The following is a 12,500-nucleotide window of genomic DNA, read 5'->3' as shown; positions in this document are numbered from 1 at the left end:
GTGTGTATTTACGAACATTAAAGATGAACTCTCGCTTTGTTATTATGTACAGTGTTATATTACAAACATGACTTTAGTTTTATTATTGTGTACAGTGTTATATTACAAACATTACTTTAGCTTTGTTATTATGTACAGTGTTATATTACAAACATTACTTTAGTTTTATTATTGTGTACAGTGTTATATTACAAACATGACTTTAGTTTTGTTATTGTGTACAGTGTTATATTACATATTACAAACGTGACTTTAGTTTTGTTATTGTGTACAGTGTTATATTACAAACATGACTTTAGTTTTGTTATTGTGTACAGTGTTATATTACAAACGTGACTTTAGTTTTGTTATTATTTACAGTGTTATATTACAAACATGACTTTAGTTTTGTTGTTGTGTACAGTGTTATATTACATATTACAAACATGACTTTAGTTTTGTTATTGTGTAGTGTTATATTACAAACATGACTTTAGTTTTGTTATTGTGTAGTGTTATATTACAAACATGACTTTAGCTTTGTTATTATTTACAGTGTTATATTACAAACATGACTTTAGTTTTGCTATTATGTACAGTGTTATATTACAAACATGACTTTAGTTTTGTTGTTGTGTACAGTGTTATATTACAAACATGACTTTAGTTTTGTTATTGTGTACAATGTTATATTACAAACATGACTTTAGTTTTGCTATTGTGTACAGTGTTATATTACAAACATTACTTTAGCTTTGTTATTATGTACAGTGTTATATTGCAAACAATACTTTAGCTTTGTTATTATGTACAGTGTTATATTACAAACATTACTTTAGCTTTGTTATTATGTACAGTGTTATATTACACACATGACTTTAGCTTTGTTATTATGTACAGTGTTATATTACAAACATTACTTTAGCTTTGTTATTATGTACAGTGTTATATTACAAACATGACTTTAGTTTTGTTATTGTGTACAGTGTTATATTACAAAGATTACTTTAGTTTTGTTATTATGTACAGTGTTATATTACAAACATGACTTTAGTTTTGTTATTGTGTACAGTGTTATATTACAAACATGACTTTAGTTTTGTTATTGTGTAGTGTTATATTACAAACATGACTTTAGCTTTGTTATTATTTACAGTGTTATATTACAAACATGACTTTAGTTTTGCTATTATGTACAGTGTTATATTACAAACATGACTTTAGTTTTGTTGTTGTGTACAGTGTTATATTACAAACATGACTTTAGCTTTGTTATTATGTACAGTGTTATATTACAAACATGACTTTAGTTTTGTTATTGTGTACAGTGTTATATTACAAACATGACTTTAGTTTTGTTATTGTGTACAGTGTTATATTACAAACATTACTTTAGCTTTGTTATTATTTACAGTGTTATATTACAAACATGACTTTAGCTTTGTTATTATTTACAGTGTTATATTACAAACATGACTTTAGTTTTGTTGTTGTGTACAGTGTTATATTACAAACATGACTTTAGTTTTGTTGTTGTGTACAGTGTTATATTACAAACATGACTTTAGTTTTGTTATTGTGTACAGTGTTATATTACAAACATTACTTTAGTTTTGTTATTGTGTACAGTGTTATATTACAAACATGACTTTAGCTTTGTTATTATGTACAGTGTTATATTACAAACATTACTTTAGTTTTGTTATTGTGTACAGTGTTATATTACAAACATTACTTTAGTTTTGTTATTGTGTACAGTGTTATATTACAAACATGACTTTAGCTTTGTTACTATGTACAGTGTTATATTACAAACATTACTTTAGTTTTGTTATTGTGTACAGTGTAATATTACAAACGTGACTTTAGTTTTGTTATTGTGTACAGTGTTATATTACAAACATGACTTTAGCTTTGTTATTGTGTACAGTGTTATATTACAAACATTACTTTAGTTTTGTTATTGTGTACAGTGTTATATTACAAACATTACTTTAGTTTTGTTATTGTGTACAGTGTTATATTACAAAAATTACTTTAGCTTTGTTATTATGTACAGTGTTATATTACAAACATTACTTTAGTTTTGTTATTGTGTACAGTGTTATATTACAAACATTACTTTAGCTTTGTTATTATGTACAGTGTTATATTACACACATGACTTTAGTTTTGTTATTGTGTACAGTGTTATATTACAAACATTACTTTAGCTTTGTTATTATGTACAGTGTTATATTACAAACATGACTTTAGCTTTGTTATTGTGTACAGTGTTATGGTACAAACATTACTTTAGCTTTGTGATTGTGCAGTGTCCAGTCCCTGTAGTGTTAACAATGGAGGATGTGAGCAGCTCTGTTTCTCCTTCCCAAACAAGACGAAACCTAGATGTCAGTGTGCAACAGGTATCCTCAATAAGGACGGCCAATCCTGCCAAGGTAAAAATTTGAGTCTTTCTAATGCTACCTCACTTGTATAAAGTTCCATTTCTAAACGCAAAGACAATTACAAAAAATACAGAAAATATTACAATCGATTAGACCTCTCATTTTAATGATGCTTAAAAAGCTGACAGATTAGTAATGGACAAAAGTTCATTTTTATAATAAGAAGTCTGTGTTTCAGCCCCTACTGAGTTCCTCGTGATTGCTGCTGAGTCGGAGATCATTAGTGTTTCCTTAGACCCCCGGATTAAGTCGGCCCCCATGCCCCCCATTAAGGGACTGTTTGGAGTGGTGGCTGTGGACTTTGACTATGACGAGAATTACGTGTACTTCTCTCAGGTTCTTGGGAGGACAATCAGCCGAGTTAAAAAAGGGACCAACAAAGTAGAGGACATGGCCAAAACTGGAAATGACTCTAGTAATTATAAAAGACCATAAACTTGTATATAGCAATTGTTTGTTGTATTTATGGGGCAAATGCAGGTATGATATAAGATGTAAAATGTTTTTAAAATTTTCTATTTTTTGAAAAATATATATTTTACTAGTATCTATTAAAGGAACATTTATTGGATGTTTTTATAATTTGAAAAGCAACACAGAGCACAAAAATGACATTTTCTAACAGAAAAGACTTTATAAAACAGAGAAGAATTAGCATTAAATTTGTCGTGAATTGTATTGTACAAATATTTGAGAGTCTATGAAATTAACATTTTCAGAAAGCCTTAGAGCTGCTTCAGCAACAGCGGAGGGCTTGGCTGTTGACTGGGTGGGGAAGAAGATATACTGGTCAGATGTGTTCAGCGGTCAGATTATGAGTATGACTACCAACAAGACGCACAAGACTCCTTTGGCCAATGTGGCTACCCCTCGGGCAGTGGCCGTCCATCCCTGCAAGGGGTCAGTTAAATTATACATGACAATTTACTGTGTACCAAAAATATATTTACGAAAGGAATAAAGTTAATGGACCAAATTTGGTGGCTTATCGAAACAAGAATACTCAATATGTCAATCATCATACGGTAGCTAATTCTTGCTCAATACATTATGAAGTTTATTAGTAACATTTTCTGCATATATTCATATTTGTCAAAGAAGATCTATCATTGTTTTTGAAAATGTATGAAATATTGAAAGATAGTGTTATTAAATCTGGAAAGAAATTGTGTGAAATATATTTCAATGTTCAAAGAAAGAGTTGATATATGCAAATAATTTACAGATAAAATCTGGTGGTTTTGGCCAGCTTTCCAACTTGCAAGTCAATACATGTACCTTCAAAATGGGACTTGAGTGCATCATTCAATTATTTTTTGGTTTTCAACTTTCATTGTAGAAAATTAGAATGGAATTAATTTGAAACTCGAGCCTCTGTAAAGCTGTCAAATGAAATTTTTACTATTTGAAACAAATTTGCAGGTATCTTTTCTGGACAGACTGGACCCTTCCCAAAATAGAAAGAAGCACCATGGCTGGGAACTTTCGAACCACCATAATAGAGACAGACCTAGGCTGGCCCAATGGTCTCTCCATTGATTATGATGAGGACATGCTATATTGGGCAGATGCTTTAAGGTTGGTGGGTCTGCTGAAGTGTTTCAGATTCTTGAATATTACTACACAATTACATGTCAAAAGTTTGCTATTCCTTCAAAATATCTATGATGCTGGAAATATGAAACTATATATATATTGAATACTGTGTTTATAGAGACAGAATTGAGCGGGCCAACTTCAATGGGCAGTACAGGGAGATAATTGTACAGTCTACGGTCCATCCGTACTCCATGACGGTGTTTGGTCACTATGTGTATTGGACAGACTGGACACTGCGTAAGATAAAACGATTGATGACATTTGCAAACATAAATCTGGATATTTTCTATATTTAACATTTTAGAATGAATGACAACCAGTGGATTTCTAGGTGTGTGTAAATCCCGTGCAGTCCTCAATATTTGACTCTCTTGTGATTTGTAGATGGGGTTTACAGAGCAGAGAAACACACAGGTGCCAACATGGTTGTTATGGTGGAAGGAATTCTTAATCGTCCCATGGGAATTTCAGTCTTCTCTCATCGCAGGCAGAAATGTAAGTTTGCTGTATTCTTGTACGCTCTGATGAATCTTTAGCTATTGTGAGAAGTCGTTGAAGGTAACCTACTCTCATTAGGATTGGTGCAATTGACTCTTAAGGTGGATTGCTATGTAAACCAAACTTTTATATAATGGCTTGTTAAAGCATCATATACACATACATGTATGAAATATGATTTCACCATTGAAAGGTTTTTATATGTTCAAAATACCAAAGATCAACACTGTATTAAACATGAAACATGACTTTATGGTAGGAAATGATGTATGTAAATAAGGGTCAATTAAAACTACATTTAGATGCAATGAAGTGCAATATATTGTTCATTCTCCATACTGTGAAATAACTAGATAAACCTGTACTTATAATAGAGTGAATCAGGACTGATTGAGAATCTTGAAATCTGTCTCAGGTGACAATGACCCCTGTGTGCCATATAATGGAGGTTGTAGTCACAGCTGTCATCCGGCACCAAATGGCAAGGCGGAATGTAAATGTCCAGAAGAACACGGCGTGGATTACATTTTGGGTAACGGGGGCAAGATGTGCATCCCCAAGAACAACACATGTAAATCTAACCAATTTGTGTGCGGGAGTGGAGAATGTTTCAACTACAGATGGGTGTGTGACTCAGACGTCGACTGTCAAGATGGATCGGACGAAAACGAAAATATGTGTGGTAAGTAGAGATTTAAAGAACTAAGGAAATTATTTTTGGTATGCTGAAAAAAGAGGTTCGAAGGTCATGCTTAGTACATTTACCATGGTGTGGATGTTGGAGTGAATTCATCGTCCATCAGATATTCTCTTGGAGTAATTTCATTTTGGCCTTTAATTGTGTTGGTTTTAAGTTTTAAATAAATGACTTTTAATGAATTGATGTTTAAATTTCTCAGCTACTCATGTATGCGACCCGACCTTTTTCCGCTGTAATAATGGGCGGTGTATACAGCCACAATATCGCTGTGACCATGAAGACGATTGCAAGGACAATTCGGATGAGGCAGACTGTGGTAAGTTTACCATTAAAGGATGATTTTGTATCACTTAATACGATTTTGCTACTGTAGATTCCTCATTTTACGAGAGTACTTAATATCGCGAAATGACTTGTATACGTCAAATCGTGAGAATATAAATTCGTGAGTGCTCTGTTGATCAAGAGTCTTTACATGTATTTTAGCAATATAAAAATAAAAGCAAGTAATTTTAATTCGCGAGTGATGCTTCTCACAAAATTACATGATAATGAATTCCTGTGTATATCTAGGAATTTACAGTAATTATATACCATGTAAGGTGCTTGTACAGTACATACTGTATGATTATATAGATATTCAAATTATTGTGCTGTTCGCACATCATTCATAATCCACACCAAAATATAGATGGTATTATATGCAATAAAGCATGACACTTGTAACACAATTTCACAATTAAGTAACCTTGACCTGCAATACCAAGTGTCTCGAGGACTATTTCTTTGATAGATTATCCAAAATGCACAGAGAAACAATTTAAATGCAAGAATTCCCGATGCATCAGCAAGAACCTGGTTTGTAATGGAGAAGACAACTGCCGAGATGGCACCAAGACTGATGAAATCAATTGTCGTAAGTTGTATACTTAGCTCTGAAGTCAGTATTTTAATTGAATTTAAAGTCGAGAATTCTTGGTTCTGGCTATTGTCCACGTACAATGTATGTCCATTGATTGTATGTTTTCTGATTGCAGCTGATCGTCCCTGTGAGAAGGGGAAAACAAAGTGCCCCAACAGTAACAAGTGCTTGGCCCGCCGATATCTCTGTGACGGGGATGACGACTGTGGCGACAATTCGGACGAAAACCCTTTATTCTGTAAATCAGTGGCTTGCACTGAAGGTGCGTTCGTATAGATATACTTTAGAAGGATAAACCTAACTTGAATTTTGCTTGAATGAACAAATGGTTGGTTTTCTGAAGCTTTTCATGGTACATGTGAGAAACATTGGAATACTGAGTATACTTTTCTTTGCCTACAAAGTTACTTTTATTTCATGCAGGCTACCTGCGTCAGAGATGCATATGAAAATGAATTTGCTTTTCTTACTTTATGCCAAGATACGTGTGAGATGCATTTAATGAATGCTAACTTTGCATTTCTATACCCACAAAATGACTTATTTAATGCAGGCTACTTTGAGTGCAAATTGACCCACAAATGTATCCCCAAGAACTGGTACTGTGATGGAGACGATGACTGTGGAATGGGAGAGGATGAAACCCCAAGCTGTGGTGAGTTCATAATCCAAATTAATGATGCATGATATATACTTGTAAATAAGTAAGAGGAAGGGGTCCTCTCTGTGTCATCTGTCTGTCAGGTGGGAAATGCACTTTTTTAATATCACAGCACATTTTTATGACCCTTTATCACAATAAGGGGCATTACCTATGGAGTTCAAAGTCACACAACTTCAAATTCATCAAAGGTCACTACATGTATATGTTCCTCTTTTTAAGATTATGTATTTTTATAGATTAACTTGTGTCACGGGGTCTTACAACAACAAGAACTCTTAGTGCAGTTATAGGTTTCAATTAATTTTATTTGTATCCAACATATCTGATACTCCGATCATAAATATGACGATGACCTAAAATGAAGCTGAAACATTCACACATGCAATTTCTCTCACATACGATAATTTGAGCAACAAATTATTATAAAATAGATTAAAACGATTTAAATGAATTTAGTTCTTACCAGTTATATATCTTTATATCCCGTAAAGGAATATATCCGTATAGGGTATCTCGTTGTGAAATTCACCCTGACGTACTGCGTTAAAGTCTTGTTAATCTCTTAATTAATCCGTGCTCATCCTTTTATACAAGCTCACACACATGCGCACACTACTACCACTCCCTAAAAAACTTGTTCTGCAACTTCTAATAAAATACTCACTCGCTCTACAAATACCTAACTCGGCAAAACCCTATTCACAAAACAATCACGTGACACCACGTACACAAGAACACATCACGAATACGGTGACAATGCATGAATGAATTAGTAAACAGGTGAATGAATGAATGAAAGTGTATTGAACCATCTGAAATGAATAAAATGCATATAACATTTGATAATTAAGATATGCAATTTCCACCCTGTGACACTTGCATAATAACACAATGTATTTATAGTTTATGATCATTCACAGGTAATCAGTATAGTAAATAGGTTTTTGTGTGGACATTATCATCCCATTCTTATGTAGGTTAAAATATTAATATCTCAAAGCAATCGTTAAAGAATGAAGTACTGTACAGACCCAGAATCATGATAGATTGCTGAACGTTTTACTTGATCTATTTGTTGTTTGTACAGAGAAGAAGAACAACACCTGTTCCGATACCCAGTTTACATGTGGGAATGGTCGCTGTATTTCAAAGAGGTGGGTGTGCGATGGGGATGATGATTGCATGGACAACTCAGACGAGGCTCCAGAACTGAAATGTGGTCAGTATAATGCTTATCTCCACTGTGGATAGATAAATAAATGTACAAAATGTGGTCAATATAATACTCATCTCCACAGTGGATAGATAAATAAATGTACAAAATGTGGTCAATATAATACTCATCTCCACAGTGGATAGATAAATAAATGTACAAAATGTGGTCAGTATAATACTCATCTCCACAGTGGATAGATAAATAAATGTACAAAATGTGGTCAGTATAATGATTATCTCCACAGTGGATAGATAAATATATAAATGTACAAAATGTGGTCAGTATAATACTTATCTCCACTGTGGATAGATAAATAAATGTACAAAATGTGGTCAGTATAATACTCATCTCCACAGTAGATAAATAAATAAATGTACAAAATAATGGAATGATATATCTATCTCTAACAGAGGATAGATAAATAAATGTACAAAATAATGGAATGATATCTCTATCTCTAACAGAGGAGAGATAGATAAATGTACAAAATAATGGAATGATATCTCTATCTCTGACAGAGGAGAGGGCCTGCCCTGCAGACACCTTCACATGCCAGTCCAACAAACGGCTGGGACGCTACTCCTGTATAGACAAACGTCTGGTGTGTGATGGGGTGAAGAATTGTGTGGAGGGCGAGGATGAGATGGAGAACTGCCCCTCCCGGACCTGCCAGCCGGGAGAGTTCCAGTGTACTAACGGGATCTGTATCGCACAGTCCTTCCACTGTGACCACGATAATGACTGTGGGGATGGGTCAGATGAGACAGACGCCTGCAGTGAGTGATGCAGACAACAGTTTATATTCTAACATTTGCTTGAAATGAGTTCTGCATTGATATTTCTTTGATTTATATGGAATTCCTCTTCAGAGTACCCACCATGTGATGAGGGGAAGTTTGAATGTGACAACCAGCGCTGTATTGCTGCGAGATTTGTATGTGATGGTGACAATGACTGCAAGGATAATTCAGATGAAAAGAACTGCAGTAAGTAAAGAGTGGAAAAAATTTCTTATCTTTGAGACAAAATTATGGTATTTTATATACGGATTCACTCCTGGTTGTTTTCAAGATTTCTAGTCTAGAACTGTTTTCACACAGTTTTTTAAATTCACAATTTTTATGTTGGTTCTATATGAATGTTGTGGCTTGGTTACTTGTAACTGCAGTTTTAATTTCCTGGTTTTTTGGCCAATAATGAATTAAGCAAGAATTAATCTACAGCATGAAGCATACAGTACTAAGATGAAAGTTATATTTGGATTACCGTCTAATGTTTTCAAGATTGCCTTTTTATATTCTGTAGCTCACACAGAGAACAAGTGTCCTAAAGGAGAATTCCAGTGTAAGAACGGAAAATGCATTGACTACAAGCTTGTCTGCAACAAAGACTTTAACTGTGACGACGAGTCGGATGAGAATAGATGCAGTGAGTTAACTGTTTACTTATAGCATTACATGTCAGTTTCCTCAGGAGATATCTACACTTGTCCTAACAATATCAACTATATATGATTATTTGACACTGAATTTAAACAATATTTTATGATGTAAAACATGAAAAGGATCAGAAGTAGACCGAGCTTATATAAACCTTCTCCTTTATTATTTGACAAAGTATCATAACTACTTTAATTTTGGTGGAGGTTAAATTTCTATTGTTTTCATGGTATGGACAAATTAGAATCCTTCACAAACAAGAGAAACTGAATGATGATAAAGAACGATAACTCTTTAACCATGAAATGAAGTCTCCATGAAAAAACTTAAACCAAGAAAATTTTAGTTCATGAAAATCTGTGATTTTATGGTAGATTGTATGTTTCTAATGTGTTTTATATGTAGATATTAATGAATGTGAATCTCCGCTGAGCAACACCTGTGAGCACATTTGTAGAGACACCATTACCAGCTTTGTGTGTGAATGTGAATCAGGCTACAAACTCCAAACGGATAAAAAGACCTGCCAAGGTAGGAGGATAAAAAAGAGAGGAAACTTTACTTCTTATTGTGATGTTCATCCTCAGGATTCCTTGAGGAAGCATGAACACAAGTTTTACAAGTTTACATTTATGCAACATTATTTTGTAGACATTAACGAGTGCACTGAGGTGCCAGGAGCTTGTAGTCAGACGTGTATTAATACCCCAGGTAATTTTACCTGCAAGTGTGAGGATGGTTACAAGAAGGATATCAATGGCAGGTCCTGCAAGAAAACTGACAGTGAGTCATCTTTTTTAGACTTAGGTCTGACTTTGTGCTCAGTGCAAACACTTTTGAAAGAACACTTTCTAAAGTCAATCAATTTATTTGAAAGACATATATCTAAGTCAAGTCCAGTGACATCCCCCCCCCCACCACCACCACCACCACACACACACAAATACAAAATAATAATAATAAAAGATATGACAATTTTAAAAGTCCTGGTCCATGTATGTTCTTTACACATACATGCAACTTACTGTGGAATCAGAATTCATAGTGGCTCAATTTTCGTGGAATTCATGGGTACCCCTCACCCACGAATTTACATCCTCAACGAATAAAGACATTCCAGAGTTATCTTTGTTACAAATCCATGTAATTATGTCCCCACGAACCCGTAAAAATTCAGCAATCCACGAAAATTGGCCCCCATGAATTAAAATGATTCTACAGTATTTTACTGGCCACCCCTGAAAACCTGACATCGACCTTTTTATAAATATTTACTTTCCAATGTTTTTACTTTTGATATCATTACAAATTTTAATGACAGCCATTTCCTCATGAATGCGCTGCAGTTGTAAACAGTGTGCGTACGAATCTTGATAAATATGTTGCATCTATTCTAAAGAGTGGGAAATTCTGATATAAATGAAAATAGAATGTACGTATAAAAAAAAAAATATATTTCATTTTTGAAAATACATAAGGGTATGAACTGCAATGCTTCATGCTGGCATTTATCATCCTAGTGAAATTTTACTGTAATGCTCAAAAATGAACAATTAAAAGCTCGTTTACGTGTCTAACAACATACTCAATTGTCAATTCCAGATGTGACCCCCTGGTTGATATTCACCAACAAATACTACATTAGAGAGCTCTCAACAGATAGTAAGAATTATCGTCGTGTCTCTCAAGGCTTTGACAATGTTGTGGCCTTTGATTTTGACTACCGAGAAGATCGGCTTTACTTCACTGATGTCAGAGCTAAGAAAATGTACAGAATGCATTTGAATGGCACTAACAAGGAAGTGATAGTAAGACATGGTATGTTGGGAGCTGAGGGTCTGGCTGTCGATTGGATAGGGAGGTAACTGTCATCCCGTCTTGTGTGATTGTGAAATCATTGTCTCTAAACACTTCAACTTTGCTCGTTATAAGGCATAGTTTCTTAACCGTGATAATGCACTGTAACCTTTGCACATTTATACATACATACCGACCGACCGACACACATACATACATACCAATTAACATCTCTATTGCAAAAAATTATTTTGACCATTTTGATGAAGTACATGACTTGCATTGAATTATCACTTGATTTGCTGTTTTCAATATGGATATCAAACTGACACACCTGTATTTGGTTGTATAGCTAATTGAGATCCTTCTTTTTTTTTTTACATCAGAAAAGTTTACTGGGTTGACAGCAGAAAGCAGTCTATGTATGTTACAGAGATGAATGGCACCAGTCGACTTACACTACTGAAGGGAGGATTTATGAAAAATCCCCGGGCCATCGTGGTAGATCCCATTCGAGGGTGTGTTGTATATAACATGCTTGTAACGAACGCCAAAGGATATCTTATAAACATTTATTTTAATAACTATTGTTTTATAAATATATGTAAATTGTACTGCAGCTTAAGATAGGATTGCTTAAATTGTGTTTAGACATGCATACTGGACCGACTGGACAGTCACCCCTTACATTGGGTCGATAGGAATGAATGGAGAAAACGCTTCCAAGGTCATCACTAACAAGTTAGGCTGGCCCAATGCTCTGGCAGTGGACATTGTCAATGATCGGCTGTGGTGGGGAGATGCTCATCTAGACTACATTGAGTAAGTAAAGAAGAACCTTGTTCAGTAAAGATATTGTACCCTAACTATAGAACTTGTTATGACCTGTCCTAGATCAAGGTCATTTGGTTCCCGCCTCTGCTTCATACAGTTTCACAGGGTCGAAATAGCTACTTCATCTTCAACGATTAAATTAAAATAATGCATATGATATCATATTCATTACTGGGTGTGTGAGATGTGATTTGTTGGTTATCATACTAAGCAAGTTTACATAAAAAGGATATTCTTTATTACAATAGCCATTTTTCAACACTAACTGAGCTTTTCATTAATCACTTCCTCAGATATGCCAACACAGATGGCACGAATCGGCATATTGTGATGCAGGGAAAGGTGCCCCACCCCTTTGCCATCACTCTGTTTGAAGATTTCATGTACTGGACTGACTGGAAT

General features: G+C 34.4%; 1 protein-coding gene across 1 annotated transcript in view; it reads left to right on the top strand.

Annotated features, from left to right (window-relative positions):
- The window catches only part of LOC125680796 (low-density lipoprotein receptor-related protein 2-like), a 64,085-nt gene that overhangs the window by 33,589 nt on the left and 17,996 nt on the right, over positions 1-12,500 (top strand). The window contains exons 35-55 of the mRNA XM_048920569.2: positions 2,295-2,420; positions 2,608-2,844; positions 3,149-3,329; positions 3,852-4,007; positions 4,144-4,265; positions 4,413-4,523; positions 4,942-5,208; positions 5,426-5,542; positions 6,020-6,142; positions 6,264-6,410; positions 6,702-6,803; positions 7,900-8,031; positions 8,547-8,804; positions 8,898-9,014; positions 9,334-9,456; positions 9,873-9,998; positions 10,119-10,250; positions 11,070-11,328; positions 11,651-11,782; positions 11,916-12,086; positions 12,392-12,500. The exon at positions 12,392-12,500 is cut by the window's right edge and continues 115 nt beyond it. Coding sequence (XP_048776526.2) covers positions 2,295-2,420; positions 2,608-2,844; positions 3,149-3,329; positions 3,852-4,007; positions 4,144-4,265; positions 4,413-4,523; positions 4,942-5,208; positions 5,426-5,542; positions 6,020-6,142; positions 6,264-6,410; positions 6,702-6,803; positions 7,900-8,031; positions 8,547-8,804; positions 8,898-9,014; positions 9,334-9,456; positions 9,873-9,998; positions 10,119-10,250; positions 11,070-11,328; positions 11,651-11,782; positions 11,916-12,086; positions 12,392-12,500 — 3,248 coding nt within the window. The remainder of the gene's footprint in view (positions 1-2,294; positions 2,421-2,607; positions 2,845-3,148; positions 3,330-3,851; positions 4,008-4,143; positions 4,266-4,412; positions 4,524-4,941; positions 5,209-5,425; positions 5,543-6,019; positions 6,143-6,263; positions 6,411-6,701; positions 6,804-7,899; positions 8,032-8,546; positions 8,805-8,897; positions 9,015-9,333; positions 9,457-9,872; positions 9,999-10,118; positions 10,251-11,069; positions 11,329-11,650; positions 11,783-11,915; positions 12,087-12,391) is intronic.

Source organism: Ostrea edulis, chromosome 2 (assembly GCF_947568905.1).
Source record: "Ostrea edulis chromosome 2, xbOstEdul1.1, whole genome shotgun sequence".
NCBI lineage: Eukaryota > Metazoa > Mollusca > Bivalvia > Ostreida > Ostreidae > Ostrea > Ostrea edulis.
This window is presented reverse-complemented; position numbering and strand designations above follow the sequence as displayed.